The 25,264-nt window shown below is 32.2% G+C and overlaps 3 protein-coding genes across 4 annotated transcripts; 1 reads left to right on the top strand and 2 right to left on the bottom strand.

The window, feature by feature from the left end:
* Positions 1–2,173: 2,173 nt before the first annotated feature.
* Positions 2,174–3,102, bottom strand: LOC112783848 (ethylene-responsive transcription factor ERN1). The gene has a single exon (XM_025826919.3). It carries the CDS (start codon positions 2,964–2,966, stop codon positions 2,352–2,354), a length of 615 nt encoding a protein of 204 aa, XP_025682704.1. The 5' UTR covers positions 2,967–3,102; the 3' UTR covers positions 2,174–2,351.
* Positions 3,103–4,932: 1,830 nt separating this feature from the next.
* LOC112786857 (syntaxin-132-like) lies at positions 4,933–12,077 on the bottom strand. The gene is made up of 13 exons (XM_025830230.3): positions 11,751–12,077; positions 10,923–11,030; positions 10,706–10,762; positions 9,572–9,620; positions 8,808–8,896; positions 8,424–8,497; positions 7,885–7,927; positions 7,539–7,599; positions 7,415–7,440; positions 7,238–7,315; positions 6,566–6,646; positions 5,967–6,032; positions 4,933–5,796 (listed from the first exon to the last, which is right to left on the bottom strand). The coding sequence occupies exons 1-13, from the start codon at positions 11,766–11,768 to the stop codon at positions 5,620–5,622; spliced, it is 927 nt and encodes a 308-aa protein (XP_025686015.1). The 5' UTR covers positions 11,769–12,077; the 3' UTR covers positions 4,933–5,619.
* Positions 12,078–12,813: 736 nt separating this feature from the next.
* LOC112782996 (uncharacterized) lies at positions 12,814–15,733 on the top strand. Of its 2 annotated transcripts, none has more exons than XM_025825712.2 (2): positions 12,814–12,971; positions 14,548–15,733. In XM_025825712.2, exon 2 carries the CDS (start codon positions 14,590–14,592, stop codon positions 15,637–15,639), a length of 1,050 nt encoding a protein of 349 aa, XP_025681497.1. In that variant the 5' UTR covers positions 12,814–12,971; positions 14,548–14,589; the 3' UTR covers positions 15,640–15,733. The 2 variants fall into 2 exon arrangements, with proteins under 2 accessions (XP_025681497.1, XP_025681496.1); XM_025825711.3 differs by having other exon boundaries at positions 12,820–12,971; positions 14,588–15,733.
* The last annotated feature ends 9,531 nt before the right edge of the window (positions 15,734–25,264 follow it).

Here is a 25,264-nt window from a genome sequence, read left to right as displayed (position 1 = left end):
AATTTAGCATGATGTGGTTGCGGATCTTAATTCAAAGTTTTGAACTCCTAAGTTGAGTCATGTAGATTTGTTTCCATTTTATGGCTAACTGAACATATTCTCGTTATAAAACTCTAGCTTTCGGAAAAAAGACAAGGTATTAAAATTCAAACTACGTACAATTACTTCTAATCTCATCATAATCTTTTAATCTCTGATTTTTTTTTTGCCGCCACAGCTTCACTTGCGCCATTGCAATCCCCTCCTCCTCCTCTCCCGATTGTGCCGACACCGACGTGGACTCCCGACGACACCGCCCAATACAAAATCAGATGGTTATTGTTGGTGCAGATGGTTGTTTTAATGAATAATTGGATGGTTATCTTATTAGATTCGCTTTAAGTATAAACAGTTAACAAATGTGGGATGTTCAATTTTCTAGAAAGTTGAATAGTTATTTTAAGTGTTACGTAGATGGTTGTTTTATGCACAGGAGAAGCAAAATTCATTCACTCAACCAAATGCATTTCATGAACACCCTTTTAAAAATTAAAACCCACTAGTGATGGTGTTTGTGTGCCAACCAGCGACGAATACAAGGAGTCCAACAACAAGTATGAGTGGGTGAGCATCGCGCGGTAATGGTGGATGGTGAGCCAAGCAGCGCGGCAAGGGAGAGTACAGAGCTGACCTTCTTTCTCGCGGTGGTTGAAATCGACGCTGAGGTTGGCTTTCGACAAGGGAAAAAGAGACGCACGGAGCACGACAAACGCGCAACGAGGAGGAGGAGTCCGTCAGCAACGTTAGCTGCCAGCGCGGGAGAGAGAGACGTGCAGGGGAGGGGTGTGATTGACGCAGGTGATGGTGCGATTGACGCCCGTAAAGTGGAATGATTGATGAAGGTGGGGTGGCAGAAAGTTTGAGGAGAATAAGCTGTTTGGATAAATTAGTGTGGTAAATTAAGGTTTGACACGGTTAAATTTTTTGCATAATTGAGTAATTTTTTTATTTAAGTAATTTGGGTAGGGTTGTTTATTTTTTACTTGTATTGGGCCAAATTTTCAGTGGGCCAAGAAATCAGTCCGTTGTTCACATTATTCAGATTTTCTATTGTCTACCTAGCAGAGTTGACAATTCTGCTAGGTAGACAATAGAAAATCTGAATAATGTGAACAACGGACTGATTTCTTGGCCCATTAAAAATTAAAAATAAGGATCAAACTCTTGACTTTTCGGATCTAAATCTCTGATACCATGTCATGATATCACTCATCCCAAAAGCTTACGCTGATGGGAAAAAGTAACACTAATCATTATATCTCTAATACTTCCTAAAACTCCATTGTACACATTGTACAAATATTCCATTAGCTCTATGTACTTCCTCTAAAAATAAAATACCCCAACTCAAGTAACAAAAAAAAAAAAAGTTTATCCCCCCACCAATTTAAAATTTTAACCATATGCTCCCTCTCCCAAAACACTACCAACATGGTCCCTACCCCAAGCAGCCCCCACATCATTGCTCTCTTTTCATCATTGGCCGCTATCGTCACCAGCCCAAGTGCGGCATCGCTTTCTTTCCATACTGAAATCCTCCTCGTCGCTGGGCTCGTGGGCGCGGTCGCTGCTTCGCTAACTATTCCCAACCGGCATCGCTCTCTACCCCGTCCGACACCAACCTCGCGGCCAAGCTTCCTCATCCGTCGCTGGTTTGGCCAGAACTCCCAACGGCGTCGCGTCTCCTCCTCACGGCATTATCATAGGCCCGTCGCCGCCGGATCCTCCTCACCGCCGATGGTTCGTCAACAAGGACCCGATTGGCGTCCCTCTCCTCCAGACCGAAACGAACGGCGCCGACAGACTCCTCCTCGCCTTCGCTGTTTGGCTTGTCCTACACCGTTATTGGGGTCGCTCATCCCCTAGTGAAAATAACCATCCACTAAAGAATAAAAATAATCATTCTAGAGGTGTAGTGGTGCAAGGTGAAGATCGAAGAATGATGACGACCAGTTTTGTGTATCAAAAGTTACGGTAAGATTAGGAATAATTGTACGTAATATGAATACCTTTAAATGCTAATCATAATTTTTAATTTTAATTTTATCTTTTCTTTTAATTTATTATTCACATTACTCCACAATTATCATTGTTTTCTTGTTCTTTCTCTTTTGCAATTTATAAATTAGGGATGAAAACAAGGACAATCAATGCTTAACCTTTCTTCATCACAACGACGACTTCAATTAAAAGATTTTGATTTTGAAGAGTTTCATAGAATTCGAAATCGCAGCGAATCTAATAACTATGGCAATAAAATCCTAGCAAGATTAAACTTATACACACCTAAAAAAAGAAACTGGGAAAAATGATTAAGGGAAAAACGAGCTCATCAAAGGTGGAAGATCCCAGAGAGATTCGTTAGAGTCCTTAACTTGAAAAGCATCCATGAATCCATGAACCCCATGAATTGCATAAGGTGAACCTGAACCTGAACCTGATACTTGTCTTTCAAAACTACTCAAATCTGGTCTATAAGCATTATCATCACATAGTATTGTTGGTGTGCTTTCTGTAACAATTGTCTCACTCGAACCCGAAAGCGATGATGATGATGATGAGTTCTCAATGATCTCATCACTGCTGCTGATTCCCTTTTTGCTGTTCAAAAGATTCCGAATCCGGGAAGCGACAGGAGGATCCAAGGACGACGAGAAATGATGAGTGATGAAGTTGGTCCGAGCACCGGAGCCGCGAAGAAGACGCGCGGCTTCGTCGTAGGCTCTGGCCGCTTCCTCTGCAGTCTGATAAGTGCCAAGCCACATTCTGATGTTGTGCGTTGTGTCTTTAATCTCAGCTACCCATCTCCCTGATGCTCTCTGTCTCACTCCAACAAACTTACTACTCTTCTTGTTTCTTTTTCTTGCTTTTTGCTCGCTGGAATCTTTCACTGAGTACTGCTTTGCTTGCTGGAATTCAATTTCCATTCGCTAAAAGATGGTTGACACAGTCGATAAAAGAATAACAGAACAATCTGAAAGTAATATGGGTTGATGCAGAAAGTCCTGAATTTGAAGGATGCAGAATACACCTAAAGTTTTATATTAATTCCTCAAGTAGTTGCTTGTGACCTGAAAAAAATTATATATATATTTTGGTTTCAGGAAACATCTTCCAACTCATCAGGTGAATGACTAATTCGTCGTAAATCAAAACTTCATTTAAGGGTTTGCTACTGTCAAATGGATTACTACATGAATAAGGCAGGATTCGAATTCCAACACTTGTTTAAACGGATTTGTGAGCTAATCACTAAATTAACCCAACTTAATTGAAAAATTATATATATAATGATGACGAAAGTTGATAAGGTTTTTAAGAAGTACAAGTGGGCTCTTAATGTATTGCACATGAACTAGCATTTTTTTTTAAATTGAAATTTGTCATTTGATAGTATTTTTTTCTTTAATTTGAAGTATTAAAAACTTCAGCATGATATGGACATGTTAACTTACTTTATCTTCAATGTCATAAGAATGGCCGCCGTATGTACCTGTCTCGTTTGTTGGCATTGCATTCAAAGTTCAAACGGCGTTTAGATTTTTTTTTTCTTGATAGATTGCAATTCAAATGATGTGCTTTACTAGAAATTTTTAGTCTTCCCCAATAAATAAATAACAAATTGGTAACACATATAATTTTTAATATCACTAATTCTCGAGACCTGTAGGATAAGACTTAAATTTGGACGTAGGACACCACATAATTAAATTAATGTAATTTTAATTGTAACTACAAATTTTTCTAGAAGGCATAATTGCACTACATACATTTCGTTCTAGCAATTTGGTAAAAGAACCTTATACTATCATTACCTTAAACTGATGTTTAGTTGTTTACATCTGTATGAACCTTATTCTTGGGTACAAAATTTGGGGGTTGTTCTTTTTCATTTTTTTTAAGTTCTTAATACAAAAAAAAAAAAAAAAAAAAAAATCCACACACGTATTATTGATTGATACATAGTTCACAATCTTATTCTATTGTTGTTTAAGTTTTCCACTCTTAAGATACATATATAATTATTTTTCCTACATTTTTGTTTAAAAAAATCACACTGCACGTATTAAATAAGAAATGTTCAATAATTTCAAGTAATAATAATAGTAAAGGGAAAGTATTGAACTGTCTCAGATTATACTTACACCCTACATGTTTGCAAAGTGCAACTGTCGGTATTTTTGTAAATATTTTCTCTTCTGGTGAAAAGACAAAAAGAAAAAAGAAAAAGAATCTAAGGCAAAGATCACAACTTAGTAAGACAAAACCAAAGCAAGAAGCTAGTGTCTGTCCTTCTCCGCAGTTGAAACTTGAAAGGATTATGACAAATGCCTGAATGACTTCCACTTGGAGGCTGCACAATGATCCTTAACATGCATCTATGATCTATCTGTATCTCAGGTACAATTGCTTCTTTTTTTCTTTTTTCTTTTTTTTGGGGGGAGGAGGAGGGGGATTAAAAGTGAGTTTTTTAACTAAAAATATCATTCTTCTCATGTACTTGGATATTTGTAAAAAATTTATAAGAACAATTAATTTTCAACTTTTGTTTTCAATTATATAAAATATTCTTATACACTTATTCTTTTAATAGAAAGTAAACGCACTCTTAACCTTAATAACCTGATTTTTTCACCATTATTATCTACAATAGTAACTTGTAATCGAATTTGTACTGCAATTAATATTACAACTTGTAAATAAATTATGTATAATTTAAAAATTTTTCTTTTGGAAATTATTATAGTTATGTATTTTGTATTTATAATGATTTTTTAAACCTTTTAATCAGTGTAACTATATCATTAAAATATAAAATATGAGCAAACCTGTTTCAACGAATCAACTTTCACTTTAATTATGATCACACTCACTAGCTTTTGTCGGAGATAGTTTAGTAGAAAATTAAATGTACACCAATTATTATTAAGCAATGTGTTTTCTTCAAGTAGAAACTCGTATACACTTTTTGAGCTTTTTTAGCCCAATTTGTCCACCAAAATCAGAAATTAGTACACAACTCAACTGAATTTTCTGTATATTGATGCAGGATTCATTGAAGTCAATTCAACACTGAGAAAGGTATAAAAACAAACAAAAGCTGAACAAGGAAGTGACAAAGGAGAAAGATGGGATACGAATTGGTTCATTTCCTAGGACAAAAGGAACAGAGCACAAAGACATTAGAGTCACAAACACAAAGACAATGGAGATAGGAACAGACACAATAGAAACAGAGACACATATATATACACTGTGTTTGGTTAAATTGATGCTTCAAATTTCACTCGTTAGTTAAATTAATCTCCAAATTTCCACTAAATCGTATTGATCCTCCAAATTAATTAATGTTAATTATGTTTATCCTCCGAATTACTCTAAGCAAAGACAAACATAGCTTATGTTTGATAAATTTGGGAGACTAATTTGACTAATGAGTGAAATTTGAAGAACTAGTTTGACTATTTACTCTAAAATGTGTGCATATTTTAAACGAAAAGAAAAAGGAAAAGAATGAAAGAATATGAAAAAGCAGCGGGACACAGACCAAACACAGGCATATGGATCAAGAATCAGTAATTAAACACCCTGCTTTTTGGCAAGCCATGGTTTGATGACACTGGTAAGGAGGATTATAAGAATGACAAGAAATATTATGAGTGCAATGCACATCCATTTTCTAGATTTCCTTTGAATTTTCTTTGCCTTATGGAGGGCTGTATTGCCCTGTTGCACGTGATCTACTGCATTTAAAACCTGATTCAACAGAAAATACAAACAAACATTCATTGGAAAATATAGAAAATATAGAAATTTTCTGTCTCTAGGAAAGAAAATAGTGTCTCTATTTCTGTCTCCATATTTCTCTTCGGAGACAGAATCCAAACACAATCCAACAGCTTTGTATTATGGAATGATCCAAATACCTGTGTTTCTATGTTGTTAAGCATGTCACCTTGTGCATCGACTAATACTGCCATATCCATAAAAATCTGCCAAGACATGTAAATACATTTCAGAGACAAAAGAAAATAAATTACAATAATTTTCGCAAGGTTTCTAACTGCATCTTTAACTTCCTAGTCCTACAGATGTAGCAATGCAACGTATATCTTATCTTTCTTTTGTATGGATCAGTTTTATTTACACTATTATATAAAAGCTCCATACTAGTTTATTATTTATACACATTAAATATCTTCATTGCACACATTTTTTAACTCCATACTAGTCTGTACTTTGTAATGGTCACTGATGTGCCCTAGTGAAAGAGTGTAGGGTGATGAAGTGTTAAAAATCTGTACCTATATTTAAACAGAATAGATTTAGAAACCAAAAGGTAATTACTACCACAACATCATGGTGAAAAAAGTAACCACTAGTCTATCTTGGGAGGAAAAAAAAGTAACTACTATTAATTCCTCGCCACTGTGTACAGGATATCATCCTTTGATACATGTAGCTAATCTGACCTAGTAGGATACTATCACATTGTAGTTGATGCAGATTATTTGAAACAAATTACCTGTTGTAATTCAACAAGCTTCTTCTCAACGTCTCTAGCTGCTTCATGCCGCTCATGAATTTCTGCTAGTGTGTCCATTATCTACATAGAGAACATAGAAGTTTGAGAGGCACAAACTAAAAGAAGGTAAATTCTTAAGATTCATTGTCCTCAGCCTATTTACCAATGACCAAGAAGCAAGGAACATCAACAATGCTCCTTACTCATTCCAGAAACAGGATTTGAAAAAGTGCATATGATGAAAGTTATGGGAGAGTATAAGATATTCACGTTAGAAAGTTGGCTTAAATAAATTTTTGGACTCTAAAATATGCTCTTTTTGGTTTCTGTCCCCGTGGTTCTAATTCAGTAAAATTTAGAAGTAAAATATTTTTGTACTTGCCATCATAGGACTTCAATAAATGATGACATACAACTTAAATTTTTGGTGAAAACTCAGGTGCAGTGGTCTTTTATGTGAAGTTGATAGTTAAGAATCGTTAACATTTAACGGAGCAAACAAACGGCCAAGACAACAATAGATAACTTTTAAATTTTACTGGACCAAAACCAAAACAAAAATAACATATATCTTACTGAGTTAAAAGACTTAAATTAAGACTTAAAAAAGCTAGAAAATTAAATAGGAAAATGAAGAGGAAGAGATGGAGAAAGTATCAGAATGAGACAAACCTGCCCTCTTCCTTGTTCCTGAATTGCCTTCTGGAAGATTTGCTCACTGTCTCCAGTCTCAATTAATCTGTCAATTGTCTGTACATTGTTAAATGATTAGAAGAAAAACTTCTCAAAGGCATACAGTTTCCTATCAAAAAAAAAAAAAAAAAAAGTTTCAGGGAAAAATGAAAATACCTCCTCATCAGCTCTTGTGCCCGTTACTAACAACCATGAAAAACAGGGAATACCAAAAATTTAACTCCACGGCAAAGAAAATCAATGGAATCAAATTGCATGGATTTATATATAAAAAACTAACCTGTAAACACACGTCTCTCAACAACTTCACGGTATTCTTGATGAATGGCTTCTCTAAGGGTCTGCAAAGATTTAAAAAAATTAGATATAACCCAGATTTCATTATATAGAAAAATAAAATTGAGAAAATAAATTCCATATGTTCAAAAATCATAAAACTTGTGGTTTAACTTCTATAATTCCCTGATAACTTACATAACAATTAAACAAAATCTCACGAAGAATTATGACATAATATTTTCTTATATGTATTTTACATATAGTATACATCTGCACGAGTTAAACACACTATATGAAAGAACTAAACACAACTCTAAAACAAAAGAGACAAGTTTAGACAAACCAACCTGAAATTCAGCCATCTTGTCCTTCAGTTTCTTTTTCAAGTTACTGCAAAAAAATTTAATACAAAAAATCAGGTGCATATAACATTGGTCAAACATCAAGCAAATAACAATTACAATATAATACTTCTGTGTAATCCTTGTTTGTGATCCAATGTTATAGGTAGATTTCACTGTCTGCAAAGAGAAAATCAGGCAAAGAGAAGCAAGGCTTTTCAATTTTTCCTCATTTCTTTTGGGCCCTCAAATATACTGTTACAAATTGGATTTCTGGAATATAATAGCAACAATGTCAACATCCTTGGAGATTGAAGAATATGATATGCAAGGTTCTTTGTAGATTTGTATACTGAGACATTTTTCACCTTTCAGAATCTAAACAAATTCTACTTATGCAGTGGCAGAACTTGTGACTTCAATATTTGAAAACTTGAGAAAGAAAAGAGAAATAATTGCACTATACTATAATTTGAAATTCAAACCAGTAAGGCATTTATATCACACAATAATAATAATAACTAGAGAGTTGGAAAAGCACTAACATAGTTGTTGCTGTTCGTGATCGGTCAACACCTGATCCTTTTCCACATCCAGGTTTCTGCCTATTTGCCAAATTCTGCAACAGAAAATGGACTAAGTGGTGTTAAGGGAGGAGAAAAGGGACTGTATAACAAGAATCTACGTCTTTATTCAAACTTTAGTGGCTACATTTGGATACTGTCACTGAGATAGAAATACAAAGACAGTGGACACAGAAACTCATCAGGCTGCTGTGACAGACAAAAAAATTGTCCCAGAAAGAAAATTCTTGCATTTTCTTTACTTCTTGAAAAATAGGATCAGGAAATATCCATATCTGTCTCTGTATTTTAGTCTTGGAGACAAAATCCAAATGCAACCTGACAAACATGTATTAGAGATCTCACCTCTTTGTCCAGTTCTTCAATTTTTGTCTTTATGTAATATCCAGTTTTTTTAACTTCATCAACATCTTTCTCCATTCTCTCTTTAATAGCTGCAAAGGATGTGTGGATCGAACAGAATTAATTAGTCTAGTACTTGTGAAGTCAATCTTAAACTTCCAAACACCAATATTCAAATGTATCCTCTGGCTGAAGTTAAAGTGGTATCAAACATCTGCAATCATTGCTTCCATAGCACATCATTTTCTCAACTTATCCAACTTTGATCCCACTGCCTTTAGCAGTTTCATTTTTTTCAACACTTTCTTATGCAGTTCCAACTTTGCGACTGTCCCATTCAACATAGTTGTCCCTTTGCAGTTTCAATGAACTTCATATACACATCCCAACAAATCTAATAAAAAGGTGAAAAGACCACCCTCACTTTACATCATTTTTTAACTGTGTTCCAAAGACTTATCAATCAAACACGCCATTTTAGACATTCCACTACAAGATATATAATTAGTTTTGATAATAAAAGAGTTTCATAATTTTAAATGATAACTTTTTATAATTTATTAGTCTCAAACTATAATATAAATAAAAAGAAAAGTGGATTAATAAGCATTAGCATGCTTATTGTTCATTTATTTATTCAGTATGGAATTTACATTTATGATAATGAAACTAAATTCAATCTTTAGCTCAAAAGAAGCACATGAAATAAAACATGCAAAAGAATTGTATAGGAAGAAACTAAGAAAACAGACCGGAATTATACTAACCCTTCATGGCAGGAGCCTTGGTCACAGATCTTGACTCGTCATGGGCTTCCTGTAAGCAAGTTTTGAGCAAAATGATGAAAAAATTGCAAGCAGTTTTTACTAGATAAAGTACAGAAACAAGCAAGCACAAGTGCACAACACTTAATAGAAAATTTTCCTAAACAAGTCATACATACAGAGTGCTCTACTCTTACCAATTTGAAAATTCTGAAGTTGGAGCAAAAGCAAATTATTTATTCCACTTTCTATTTCGTCAATTAACTTGTTAAAAATCTGACTAAATAGAGCAACAATTCAAGGCTTATTTCAACTGCATTCAAGCTAGAATTTTCTCATTCTTTGTCCTTCATAAATGGTTTTCGAATCGCAACATTTCTTTCTCCTATGTTTCTCCCTCACTCTTGACATGCAAGCTGTCTATCAATTGCAAACAAACACTTTTCACTCTCTGACAACGTCCTTACTTGCTAATTTTAGAGAACTAAAAGTACTTATAAGATGAGATATATGAATTTGGGTGGTTTTTTTATCAATTTTCTTATCAGGAACAACTTTCATGAAGAGAATCAGAAAAAAAAAAAATGAACGAAGTACGTAAAGAATATGGTGTCCTTACAAGAAGAAACAGAAATGTGTCATCCCTATGAGATCAACCCACCTAACAAGGCAGGCCAATCTCTATAATATATCTATCAACAAAACACCTCTAATAAGACCATTTACAGAACTGTATACTAAAGCTAAGAAGTTAAAAAAGAGGAAGAAATCCCTTTAAAAATTCTAGTTTTTTTTCCCTCTCAAGCCAAAGACTTTGAATTCTACAAGAGGAAACTGCTTCAGTCCTTAGGATATACGCCATCTCTCTAATGGTTCTTTTGGTGGCCCTTCCAAGTTCTAACTGTGCTAGTGTACGTCAGGAAGGAGAAATTCAAGAAGAAAAGTATTTATATGGTTGTATAACCCTTAATATCGATATTTTACCTGGATTGACCGCTTCTGTATTTATCATATTTATGTTAAGACACTAGTACAAGTATATCTAATATCTTGGTGTTCATCATAAAAACAACAAAACTGATTCATTATCAATGTAAATTTTTTGTTACAGGTGTGTTTAAGGGTGAGACAGCTTACCTGGAGCCTTCTCAAAAGCATATCCAGCTTAGCATATTGTTTATCGAGCTCTTGAATCTACAAGACAAGGGAGAAATTCCATACATTCCATGAGATGACAAGATGATTGAACATGGATTTAAAGTCATTCTGTAATTTTACAAAATTGAGGGGGGAAAAAAGAAAGAAAAGTTGATTAATGGTGTTCAACATAAGTATAAGGATTAAGAACAAACACCTTTTTGAAGAAAAGATTCAAGCCCAGTTCTCCTGAGTTCATTCCATATGCTCCTAACTCAATGTCTACACCACCACGACCTTGGCCACGTGGGATCTCAAATGATTCCTAAAGAAAAAAGGTCAAGTTAATAAATATAGTTTCACCTTAATGTTGCATATGCCATCTACACGTTCTAATTCCTAAGTAAAATATTCACAGACATTACTGCTATTCTATTAGCTCTTGCTCTGCATAGGATTGAAGAATAAGCTGATCTATGATGCATGTAGAATACAAAGTGTGTAAAATAGAACACTCCAAGCTAAAACGTTACAATAGGAAAAATTTTATAATCTACTCCCTATAGTACCAAAACAAAGAAAGGAAAAAACAATTGAAATTCCTAATTTCACCTTTACAAAAACGTCACAATAGATGCAATATTTTATAAGAATCCCGCTAGGGAGCCAATGGATTATTTGTAGAATGCGTACAATGGATTATTTATTTGACCCAATATGAGTTAAAAAATGAACATCCAAAGTAAAATATAACTAATTTTTCAAACACAATACATCATGTTATCCAAAATAACCATCCAGGTATCGGAATAATAAACATCTGATATCCTACTGAATCGAACATTCCTAAACTCCCATTGTACACATTGTACAGATACTCCATTAGCTCCCTATACTTCCTCATTTTATAAATATCAGTTAGACAACAAATACATCCAAAATCTACAATCCTAATACAAAACCCCCAAACAAAACTGGATCTGGATGAACACAAATTAGACAAGAAATATGAATCAACATTATTACGTGAAAGAGGATTAAATACCGTTAGAAGATCGTTCATTGTGGAAGAAATTAAAGTTGAAGAATGTCAATGGCGGAATGGAACGCAAGGAGAGGAAGAATGGGAGCTGGGAAGGACGACCTGGTTAAGAAAAAACCAGGCCATACGCCAAGTGCAAACCCAGAGCCAGAGGCACGGAGATAAGGAAAATGGTTAGGTTTCTGTTACTTTTATTTCCTTCGTTTCTTCGTTGTCATCATACGGAGTAACAATGCATGCTTTGGAAACGGAATCACCAACCAATGCGGACACACACACAACATGCTTCTGCCACAGATCATCAACTTTCAATCGAGCAAAATAATAAAAAAAAAATAAATTTATCAAAATAGAAAGCCCTACGCCTACACCACATCCATGCATCACTATTACTTTTACGTCCTACCAATTTTTTTTTATCTGTTTTTTTTCATTAATTTTGAATAAAAATTATATTTTTATTATTTTGACTATGTTTGATTTTTTTAGCATTAAAAGATGACATTCTTACGAGTAAAATGACCATTAGATTCTTAAAAATTTTGATTTTAGATTAATTAATTATTAAAAAAATTACAAATTGAATTTTCTGCCATAGTAAATATATGTATATAAATTTTGTTATTTATAATGGTTTCTTGCTTAGATGAGTATGAAAAAATATAATTTTAGACAATAAAATATTATTATTTTTTAAATTTTTATGTAATTTTTATTAACATCTTTTTATTTACAATAATATTATTAAAATAGGTGAAGTTTTATTCTAAAAATTATTATTTACATAAGATCTTTCATAAATAAATACGTCATAACTAACTATACATATAAGTATAACAGTTAAATTTTACATAATAAATAAATAAAAACACATAACATAACGTATTTATCGTAATCTTAAAATATCTAATTGTTACTTTACACATTTTTATTTTATATTTCTATCTTTTACTTTAAACCTGAAACAAATATACATCAAAGTAATATATATTTTTATAATTGATTTTGTGATTAATTTTTAGGATAAAGGATAAAATGTTTCTTTTAAAAATTAAATTCGGACGTGATGAAAACGTTAAAAAAAAGAAGATTTCTAATTTCGTGTCAAGTAAGTGAGGTCCGTAATAGTGACTCACCGCAAAATGACAAAACTCCAGAAACTACGAAGCCACCGTTTGTTTCACTTCTATACTCTGCTCTTAACCTACTTTCTCCTCTCTTCAGGTACCGTATTTCTCTCCGTAATCTCTTGATTTTCACAAATCTGCTTTTCTGTATCTTTGATTTGTCTCCATCTCTGCCTGGATTGTATTCAACTCCCTGATCGCTTTTTTTTTTTTAATTTGGAATTGTGATAGTCTGCTAATGTTATGTTTTCGTGACAGCAGAAATTGAATTATTGAAAATATGTTTTATATCGATAATATATATGCAGTATGTTATGTTTGATTTGGTTCGTGTTTTGCATTGATTTTGGATGGACTAGGGTTCTTCATGTAAATGATCGTTGCAGCTGAATTTTATTTTATTTTGTTTTTTATTTCTTTACTGAATAGTTTATTTCATGAATTGGTTTGGTATGGGGTTGGAAACAGCAATAAAATGTTAAAAGATGAGTTTCTATTAATCATAATTCATCAGCTTTTCACCACAATTTCATCCCCTATGTCAAACTGGACCCAAAGAAGTTTCTGCTGGCTGTCCACAAGTTGTGTGAAATTCTGAGGCTTCGGTTTGAATTAGATTAAAGGAATTGATTTCCAAATCCACTTCAGTAGTGTTAAACTAAAAAATCTTTTGGTACGAGTGGAATAAGGCTACAAAGGCTGGGTTTGGATTCTTATCTATACATAGATAGTGAAAATATCCGTGTTTGTTTCTGTATCCCTGTATTTCCATCTCAAAGACAAAATCTAATGTAGCCATATGAATATATGATGACTGAGATAGCATTTCCAATCCTCCTTACTTTTAATTATTGTTGCAATTTTACTTTTAGTAAACAGTCTCTCTGTAGACATGATACATGACAGAGTACAATGGCGTCGTTTGATTCATGTAGCCGATCCCACCTAGTGGGACAAGGCTTTGTTGTTGTTGTTGTTGCAATTTTACCTTTGATGTTTCTAGACAGTTGCAATTTCATTGTAATTTAGAAACAGTTGGGGTAAAATTGAAATAATTCAAAAACATTAAGTGTAAAAAGTGCACTTATCCCTTATTTCTTTTATTGTCTCAAGTATGACCCTTCCCATAGTGGTTGGCATCCTTTGGAACAGATGCTCTATTTTGGTTATTTTATGTAAATAACTTTTTAAAAAATCTATATTTGACATTCTATTTGAGTTTCCAAACTCTGCTCTCAAAGTTTGTTAATCATTAATCACCCGAAATCATCTGGCTATATTATAGTTTCTTTTCCATTGATGCTTCTTAGTTCCCTCTTCCTTGTATGCTGAGCTGCATTTTTAGTTTTAATTAAATTGAATGTATTTGAATCGGATCCATATTGTTGAAATGATGCACTATATTGGTGGTGAAAGACAAAGTAGCAATTTAAGAAGCATACACAATGACAATGAAGCTGAGTAATATAACAAAACTATAATGATAGATAAAACCAATTTTTTTCATTCATATTTGTGTGTTTTTTGGCATGATAATACCTGTTTGCTATGAGGCTTTTCTGTTCTCACATTAGTATAGAGTTGTTTGAATGTTTTAGATAGTAAATATCAGTGAATTCCTTAGGGGAAGGTGAATTTCATACTTCTTACTTCTTTGATTTTTGGATTGTCAGATTCAGTCAAAAAGATTTTTTACATCATCAGTGTTTATAGGTATGGAAGACAAATCTAAAGTGTCCCTGAAAATCAAGATTGACGATAAAAACCCGGGTGATGTGAAGGAGGACAAGACCGAGGTAGAATTGGAGCTGAAGAACAAATCCAAAGAGAAAAAGGACAAGACGAAGGTAGAACTGGAGCTGAAGAACGAATCGAAAGAGAAAAAGAATGAGGAGGAACTGCAAAAGAAGAAGAAGAAGGAAACGAAAGAAAAAGGTGGTAAAAGTGGCGATGAGAAGGTGAAAGGGAAAGAAAATGATGGCGAGGAAGGTGATGATAAGAAGGAAAAGAAGAGCAAGGCAGGCAAAATAGATCTCAAGGAAAAAAATGAAGACATCGAGGACAAGGATGGTAAGGAGAAGAAGAAAAAGGAAGAGAAGAAGAAAAAGGAAAAGAAGGAGAAGGATGTAGAAAATGAAACAAAGGACAAGGAAAAAGGAGACAAAGGAGATGATGGTAAAGAGAAGATGAAAAAGAAGGATGAGAAGAAGAAAAAGGAAAAGAAGGAGGATGATGTAGAAATTGAAGAGAAGAAAAAGGAGGGAGGAGAATATGGTGATGAGAAGAAAGATAAGAAAGACAAGAAGGAGGAGAAGAAAAACGAAAAGAAGGACAAGAGTGAGAAAATCAAGCTAGAGGAGGACAAAGAAAAAACTAAAGAAGTTGTTGTAGAACAGAAGAAGAAAAAGAAGGAAAAAGAAAAGGAGCATCAGGATGATGAGAAAGGTGAGAAGTCAATAAAAAAGAGAGAGATGAAACCAAAAATTGAGGGAGAAGAGGAAGCAGAACAACAGAAAGATGATGTGAACCAAGTGAAGGAGAAAGAGGAAAAAGAAGAGAAGGTTAAAGGGGGAAAGAAGAGAAAGCCTATTGGAAAGGAAAAGTCCAACGATGTCACCAAGTTGAAACAAAAGCTTGGGAAGATTAATGAGAAGATAGAAACACTCCTACAAAAAAAGGCTGACATTGAAAAACAGATAAAAGAAGCCTTGAATGAAAACGAAGGTAATGCAGACATGGAGAAGGCCAAAGTTTTAGTAGAATAGCAGTTATGTGTATCTATATGCACTCTATACATTGTAAACTATGTATCTTTTGAATGATAACCGACGTGGTTAGCAGCATTTAATGCTTCATACACATGACTTCTCCCAAACCACATTCCATAAGATATAATAGAGGCTGTAAATGGATTAATGGAGACAGCAACCTATGCAACTGATATTTCTGAACCATTTTAGGGACAAAGATAATTCAGACGTAATTGTATCAAGCACGCGAATTGGGATGTTGATCGAGGCAGCGGGAACAGGGGTGGAACCGTGGAAGTGTCTCCCTGCGCCTCTTTTTTGAATGACAATTTTTTTTCCATTCACGTTATTATGGCACGTGTCATAATACATATTATTAGATACGGCTCTAAGGTGTCAGTACTTTTTTAACAATCTGGTCAGCATTTAACTATAAAAAAAAGTAAGTAATCTTTTATTATTAGATGTAATTTTATACCATTAAAAATACTATTGATAGTCAATTGATAATTACAAAATACAAAATTTACTGGCTCTTTAGCACTCCTCTAAATTATAATATAATCATATAATATAATTAGTATCATTAATGGTCTATCTCAATAAGTCATGTCAGTATACTGAAATCACAAAGACTAATGTTATGTATTTTTTGTCAATTTCAAAAAGGTGATTGATGTTATTTGAAATAATTTCGATGTACAACACCAAGTTGTGTGCTGTTATATTTCCTTTTCTTTTCTTTGTTTTTTGTTATTTGTTATATGAAGAGAAATATTGAAACCTAAATTTTTATATATACGTTTTGCAGCGTATAAAAAAAGGACACAATTAACTCTTTTTTTTTTCTAATTTACTCATTTATCACCTGGGCCTAGGTATAACTGTATAAGATTTGGTAGGGCCAAATTATACCATTACAATAAGGGAAATTCTATGGTGCTGATAATAAAAACCATCATGTGATGCTGTCATTAGGTGTTGCATTATAAAGATGCCGTGTGTGTAGAAAATGTGCCTGTTTCACGTTGTTTATCACCGCATTGTGACGGATCCAACTATCCCGTTTTGGTTCTTTGGATGCTAATTAATTAAGTATGCTTTGGTTGTTTTGTAATGAAGGAAAATTGGGCACATAAGGGTCTGAGAGTTGGGACTTGGTGTTAGGTGCACTGGGTAGTTTTCACATAATGCTAATTAATTAGGCGTGACGAAGAAAGGCTGAAGTTGACCAAGAGAAAAAAAAAAGAAAATCCATTGTTAAATGGTGTTTTTTTTTTTGTTGACCAAAAAAAAAATATATTTTGCATAAAAGGACATCAATATTGATCGTTAAAATCCTTTTTGATAATAATATAATATAGAGAAAATTCTACTCCCTTCTCTTAAGAAATACTAAAATGACACTCTTCTCCCTTCTATTTATAAAATGTACATTCTCCTTATTTATAACTTTTAAAAAACATCCACTTTAATTTATTTTAAATTTTTTGTGTTAGCTAATATTAACTTTTATCCACTTTTAAAAAAAAAATTATTTTTCACAAAAAATCCTTTAACAACAATTTTATTTTTTTTCCATTAAATTTTACTAAAATATTTTTTAAAAAAATTTAATAATTACATTATTTTTTTAAGATACCCTTCAATAATTTTTTAATTATTAAATTATAATTTTACCAAAATTTTTGTTAACAATTGTAGTTATATTTTACTATTAATTTTTCGATATCAATATATATTTAATTGTTATAAATATTAACAGTGGTAAGATTTTTTTATTTAATGTTAAAATAATATATATTGATATCAAAAAATTAATAGTAAGATATAAAAATAATTGTTAACGAAAATTTTAGTAAATCACAATTTAATAATTAAAAATTATTGAAGGGTATCTTAGAAAAAAATAATTTAATTATTAAATTTTTAAAAAAAATATATTTTAGTAAAAATACAATTTAATCAATAAAAAATAATTTATTAAAGAATATTTTGGTAAGCAAAATTTAATGACAAAAAAATAAAATTTTTTCTAAAGAGTATTTCTGTAAAAAAAATTATTTTTCTTAAAAAATGGATAAAATTAACATTAATTAACACAAAATTTAAAATGGATTAAAGATGAAGTTTTTTAAAAATTATTAGAGAAAAAATGTACATTTTATAAATAAAGAGGACGCGAGTATTATTTTAGCATCTTTTAGAGGAGGAGAGTAAAATTTTATCTATAATATATAATGGTTAGGTATATTTATCATAATTTAAAATATTTAATAATATTTTTAATTTTTACAAGTTTGAAAAAACTTTTCTCAAGGATTTAATAGTTTAGAATACTTTTGATAATTTAGTCTTTTTTATTTAAAAAAAAAATATTATATTTAATTTGTACTTTAGAAGATTAAAAAAATGTTAATATGGGTTATTAATATATTATTTTCAAAATGATCACAAAGAATTACTATACAACATGCTATGGGTTATTAATTTATCACGTCCTTCAGCTTTATTTTTGTTTTATTTATAAATTTTACGGTTAAAATTAATGAATAATTGTAATTATAAATTAGTGATACATTAATCTATCAAAGTTCAACTAGTCCAACCCAAAAAGCATAGTCCAAGCCCAATGACACAATAAAGACTTTATTAATCCTAATTAATAAACATGGCATAAACAAAAAAATGGAACAATCCATCCCTCAATATAGTCGCCCTACAAACACAGTCTCTTTGGTAAGTATACACATGCACGCGTCTCTTTGGTAAGTATACAGATGCACGCGTCACATTCCAACGGCACCATAGACTTACCCTTACAATAATTGGCGTTAATAAATGTTATTAACTGGTTTTTTTTTTTTTTCTAATTTTCTCATTTATCACCTGGGCCTAGGTACAACTGTATAAGATTTGGTAGGGCCAAATTATACCATTACAATAAGGAGAATTATAGTGTACAGATTTTAGTTTACAGATATTCCCATCACATAACTCTTTTTGCAACACGTGTACTATTTTATCTTTATGTTGGGGAAGCAATTTGGCTAGTTTCAGTGACCTAAAAAATTGGTGGCTTGGCTTGCTTAGACACAATAAAAGAGAAGCCATTTATGTTGCATTGGACCTCTTTTTATATATAAGTTGGTCTTTGACTCTCTTAATTTTTTTTTTAATCCTTAATGAGTCTTGCAAAAAAAATAAAAAAAAAATTTTAAATTTTTAATACCAATAATAAAATTAATTTGCTAAGACAAAACAATATTAATTAGCTAAAATATGAATTTAATTTTAATTGATATAATTATTTTTTATAAAAATTATGGCATATGTACTTTTTAATTGATGAAAAAATTGATAATTAATTCTATATAATATATATTAAAGAGAGTTTTTTCTTGTATAATTTAAAAATGAAAAAAGAGTTACATGACTTTCTTTAATTCATTTATAAACTAATATTTTATGAAAAATTTTTGGGAACTAGTAACTTTTAGTAATTTTGGTCATTATTTAGCCAGTATAAATATTAAATTATTTTAACAAATAAATTTTATTAATTTATGTATGCAAATTCTAAAAATATAGGTGCAAACTGTATTGATTTATGTATGTAAAATTCTAGTAAATATAAATACAAATTATATGCTTTTATGTGTTTGATTTAACAGATTAATAGAAAAAATAGTTAAGTAAATATGTAAATAATTGAAAACATAATGCCAATTTTTAAATATACTTCATAATTGACTAAATAAAATATTATTATTATTAGGTTAAATTATACAGTTGGTCCCTATACTTTTGGTGAAATTGTAAATTGGTCATTACACTTTAAAAGTTTGTAATCGGGTCCCTAAAGATAATTAAAATTTGTAATTTAGTCCCCACCGTTCAAAAAGTGTTTGATTTAACAGAATATTCTCAGAATATTCTTTATTTTGAACATGTGACCTACTGCACATGTTTGAGAACAGGGACCAATTTACAATTTTAGTAAAAGTATGGGGACCAACTGTGTAATTTAATCATTTGGAGTGACCAAAAACTCCCTAGGCTATCTGAACCTACCCGTCCCTCCCCAGCTCTCTCACTCTCACTTTCTCACTTTCTAAAACGACATCCGAACCCCACCGCTCTCTATCTCTCACCTCGGTTTACCGTCGCTACACCGGATCCACCGCATTTGTGCTCACGAGTCGGGTCTCGCCTCCTTTCTCTATCTCGCCTCTCTCATCTGACAACTTTTTCTTCTCTTCCAATTCAAATACTGAACACCGACGATAAATGAAAGAGAACAATTCCAATCCCAAGCATGCTCAAAGCGAACAATTTAATGTCTAAGAAAAAAATAGCAACAAATCAACACAAAAATAGCAACTCAATTTATTAGTGAATTCAGCATGGTGACGGAGGCGAGAAGCACGACGATGGTGAGCCGAGGTGAGAGACAGAGAGTGTTGGGGTTGGGGTGCCATTTTGGAAAGTGAGAAAGTGAGAGTGAGAGAGCTGGGGAGGGGTAGGGTGGATTCAGATAGTCTAGGGAGTTTTTGGTCATTTTCAAATGATTAAATTACACGGTTGGTCCTCATATTTTCACTAAAGTTGCAAACTGGTCCCTATTGCAAATATGTGCAGGTCACATGTTCAAAATAGAAAATATTTTGAGAATATTCTGTTAAATCAAACACTTTTTGAACGGCGAGGACTAAATTACAAATTTTAATTATCTTTAGGGACCCGATTACAAACTTTTAAAGTGTAATGACCAATTTACAATTTCACCAAAAGTATAGGGACCAACTGTATAATTTAACCTAATAATAATAATATTTTATTTAGTCAATTATGAAGTATATTTAAAAATTGGCATTATGTTTTCAATTATTTACATATTTACTTAACTATTTTTTCTATTAATCTGTTAAATACTTTTAAATTCTAATAGTATCTAATTTATATACTTAATACATGTATTAAAATGACTAAAAAATAAAAAAAAATTATAAGAAGAGTCTAATTATGCAATGTTTATATATAAATGGTCTTTGAGTTTGATTGTAGTGAAATTGACTTGATTTTTCTTTTTATTTATAATTAAATGAAATAATTACATGACTGAAAAAATTTGAAATAAAAAATTGGAGAGTTATGTATTTATAATGTACATTATTTTTTATTCTTAGACCAAAAAATACAATTTAACTCTCTTATAATATTTTTTAATCGTATATAAATTAATTAATGGTGGAAGATTGTTTCTAACTAAAAATTAAAGACTCGTTTTTAACAAAAACACTATATATTCATTGTCAAGTTGATATAAAATTAGATTTTTTTTTAAGTTAAAATATTTAATGCTAATTGAATGTGTAAAAGTATTAGAACCTCACTTAATTAAATACTAATCAAATTAACTTATAGATAATGTAAAAATAACCCCACATTTAAAAAAGAATCTTTTTTTCTTTTATTCGAATATTAATGTTGTTATTATTGTTATTGTTGTTATTGAAAGATTAAGTTGTAATAGATAATGTTGTTATTATTTTTAATGACCCAATAAAGATTGATGACCGAATTTTCAATTCAATCAACTAAAGAGTGTGTTTGGTAAACACGTTTAAAGGGAAAAAACATGTTAGAATTTCTTGAAAGCTTCAACTTTTTGTTTGGCTAGTTTTCTTCTCTACAAATGCAGAAGTGATTTTGTTCATAAAACCAAACTTAAATCAAATTTGGTATAGAGTTGCCAAACATAAATCATGTTAACACAAACTTACTTCTACCCAAAATCAATTCTATAAAATCACTTTTATTCAAACTCTAATTTGACAAATTACAATCCAAATACACGCTAAGTCAAACTGGATTTACCAATTCAACTAAAAAGATTATGACCGAATTTTCAATTCAATCAACTAAGCTAAACTGGATTTACCAATTCGACTAACAAAATTAAACTGAGTTTAATAACTATGCTAAAAATAACTTTTACTAATTTTCAGTTTGTTTTAAAACCGTCCTTCGGACCAAAATGCCCATTCTCCTTCTTTCCCAAAATCATGCAGAAGCACCAGCAGAAGCACAAGCAGAAACAGAACAAGAAGTAACAACAACAATTAATCAAACAGAAATAGAACAACAACAACAACAATAACAATAAAACAATATAATCAATCAGAAGCAGAAGTAACCAGAAACAACAATAATAAAGGTAGAAGAAGAAGAAGAAGAAGAAGAAGAAGAAGAAGAAGAAGAAGAAGAAGAAGAAGAAGAAGAAGAAGAAGAAGAAGAAGAAGAAGAAGAAGAAGAAGAAGAAGAAGAAGAAGAAGAAGAAGAAGAAGAAGAAGAAGAAGAAGAAGAAGAAGAAGAAGAAGAAGAAGAAGAAGAAGAAGAAGAAGAAGAAGAAGAAGAAGAAGAAGAAGAAGAAGAAGAAGAAGAAGAAGAAGAAGAAGAAGAAGAGCCACCCAAAACCGCATCAAAGCACCGCAACCCTTTTCTTCTTCTCTCTTGCGCTACCTAGTGCCACCATCACAGCGCGACCTCTTCTCTTCCCTCATCTCACCACCGAAGTCTTCCCCTGTTCTTGCCTCAAACTATAATCCACCGCCATCGAGCACCTCTGCCAAGCCCAGAGGAGCAGCAGCGAGATCCAACCACCGAACGACGACGAGCAATGGCAGCCCTGACATTTGAAAGCGAAACTGCGACTGATTCTGGTGCTGTTGAACGGCGGCGGCGGCAAAGAGCAGCGGCAGCGATGGCGACAGCGAGGACCCTTCCCCCTCTTCTTCCTGAACCCCTCTCCCCCCAACCCTTCCCCCCTTCGCGTAACCCCTTCCCCCTTTCCCCTTTACTTTACGCGTTTTCCTTTTTTATTTTTTTATTAAGGGTAATTTGGTAATAAAAGCAAAAAATTTGAAAAAAAGGACGATTTTAAAACAAACTGAAAACCTTGGGGACCATTTTGTGGCGAAAAAAGGCCAGAGACGAAATAAATTTTTGGCCTCTACGTTAGGAACCGAAATCATACTTAACCCTTAACCCTTTAAAACAAACTTTCAATCTGAAACTGTTTGAATTCAGCAGCAGAAAATTTATGGGACAATTTCATTTTGTCTCATGAATATCAGAAAACAGAACAGAGCAGGGAAGAAAGAAGCTGACACCATCATGTATCCTGGTTCGGTTGCTTTGTGCTATGCAACCTACATCCAGTCTCCACCACAACAGTGGTAGAATTTCCACTATAGTTAAAGAATTACATACACAAATTCCACAGGATTGACACAATCCTTTCACACTCAAGTTCTAACCTAACTTGACTTAGTTATGCTAATACCTAACTCTTCACTCTTAGTGCTCACCCAACTAAGAAAGGGGTACCTCACATGTACAAGATACAAGACATTGGACCAACCTAAAGAAATCTGAAATCACTCTAGGCTTTTCACTCAAGTGTTTCTCTCTGCCTTTTTTCACTCTTAGGCTCTTTCAATAAACTCTCTCATTCAGCCTTTTACCTCAAGAAATTAAAAAAAAGATAAACATTGAAAAAAAATACAATCTATAAAACATGAAAGAGATTAATGCTTCAACAGCCTCTTTGCTATGTGATTAACCAGATTTGCTTGCCTCTGATTTAGTTCCTCATTCTGGCGGAATGCTCCTTTGACTAGGAAGCACTGTCCAAGTTGATGAACTTCTTTAGAGAACTCTTCTCAGAACATAAACTTCAAAATACTGGTTATCTCTCCTTACTTTCTGAAGGATGAAAAATCTTCTTTTGTATCTCCTTGCATGTTACTAAGTTGCTCTCTCCTAGGTCAACCCTCGAGCTGTGTGCTTCACCAACTCAGCCGTTCACTTTCTTCCATTAATCCTCAATTTAGGAACTTTGGTTCTGACCTTCTTTGTTGACCAAAAGCCACATGACAACAAAAATAAATATTTTCAATGGTAAACTCAGATCTTAGCCATTGACACACTACTTGGTCACCAAGACACAAATTTGACCGTAGATATGCAGCAGTGTTGATCAGAGTCCATCTTTCCCATGTATCCCAATTTGGACTGGCAGAGAGTTGGGGAAGAGTAGAGGAAAGCACGATGCATGTAAGAGGAAATAAATTACCTTTAACTTCTGCCTTAGCTTGATTTGGTTTGATTTGGGTGATTAGACCTCTGCCTTTCTTACTTAATCCTTCTCTTTCTTTTTTCTTTGGTGAACAGTTTAAAGGCTAAGCTTTTTCTCTCTTTCTCTGTGTTCTTTCCGAAGTGACACAAGGTGAACGTTGCTTTTGGTGAAAGCAAATTAGAGGGATTTGCTTGAGAGAAGCCAAACCGGGCTTGGATCAGTTCTATTCAAGTTCAGCCCGTTTGATTTCTTTGCCTTGTTTCCTTTGGGCTTCCTTTAGATTGTTAGCCCACCAACAGATTCAGTTTGTTCCTTAATGAGCTGCAGCTTTGTATATTTATTTTGGCCTGCATCACTCAACCAAAATAATCAAAACTAATTAGGTAATTAGTCCAATAATCTATTGTTTGTCATAATCATTTATGTTAGTTAATTTTTTAACTCAACAATTTTATTTAAATTGTAAGAAGAATGATAAATAAATATATTGATGCATTTACGGTTGATTTTGTGACTCTGGAGCTTGTACTTGTTCTCCATGTTATCAATCTTATTCTTATACTGCTATTATGTAGTACATTCCGTTTATTATTTAACTTTGACCTCACAGTAGGATTATATTAAAGCTAAATGAAATTTTTTTGAATTCAAGTAAGACACTTTAAACCTTAAAGACCCAAATAAAATTACACCAAAAAATAGAAAACCAATTTAGTACTTTAATCTTTTTGAATTATATAAGAGAAAGCTCTCTTTGATTATAATATATGAAATTAGTTACTAATTTTTTTCATCAATTAAAAAGCATATATGTCATAATTTTTTAAAAAAATAATTATATCAATTAAAATTTAATCCATATTTTAGCTAATTAATATTTTGTTTTGTCTTAGCTAATTAATATTGTTATTGGTATTAAAACTCTTTCTCTATTTTTGTTGTAGGACTCGTTAAGAAAAAAAAAAAGTTTCAAGGAGTCAAGAACCAATCCATATACAAAGATGGGTCCAACATGAATAATTTCTCTTTCCTTATATCTAACAAGCCGCCAACTTTCTAAACTACCGAAGTTTGCCAAGCTGCTTTCCCAACATAAAAACAAAATACACGTGTTGAAAGAAAAGCAAATATCTGTAAATTTAAATCTGTACCGTAGCGTGACCCTTACAATAATTGGCGTTAATAAATGTTATTTTCACGATGATAACGTTTTTTTATATACTCAGGGACGAATGTGTATATATATATAATTGTGGGGGTAATTGCTCCCACTACAATTTAAAATTTTTTTGAGTAATATATGATAATAATATTTATTTGTCTCCATTAAATTATTGAATTTGATCTTATAATAATTTTTTATTCAATTTTTTGATACTTCATAGTCAATTTAAAAAATTCATATTAGATGTCATTAGAATGATCAATTCTCAATTTAAATTAAATTTGTGTTTTTTTTCTTAGAAATCGACTCGAAAGAGTATTTTTTATCTTTTT

This window comes from Arachis hypogaea, chromosome 20 (assembly GCF_003086295.3).
Source record: "Arachis hypogaea cultivar Tifrunner chromosome 20, arahy.Tifrunner.gnm2.J5K5, whole genome shotgun sequence".
NCBI classification, from domain to species: Eukaryota; Viridiplantae; Streptophyta; class Magnoliopsida; order Fabales; family Fabaceae; genus Arachis; species Arachis hypogaea.
This window is presented reverse-complemented; position numbering and strand designations above follow the sequence as displayed.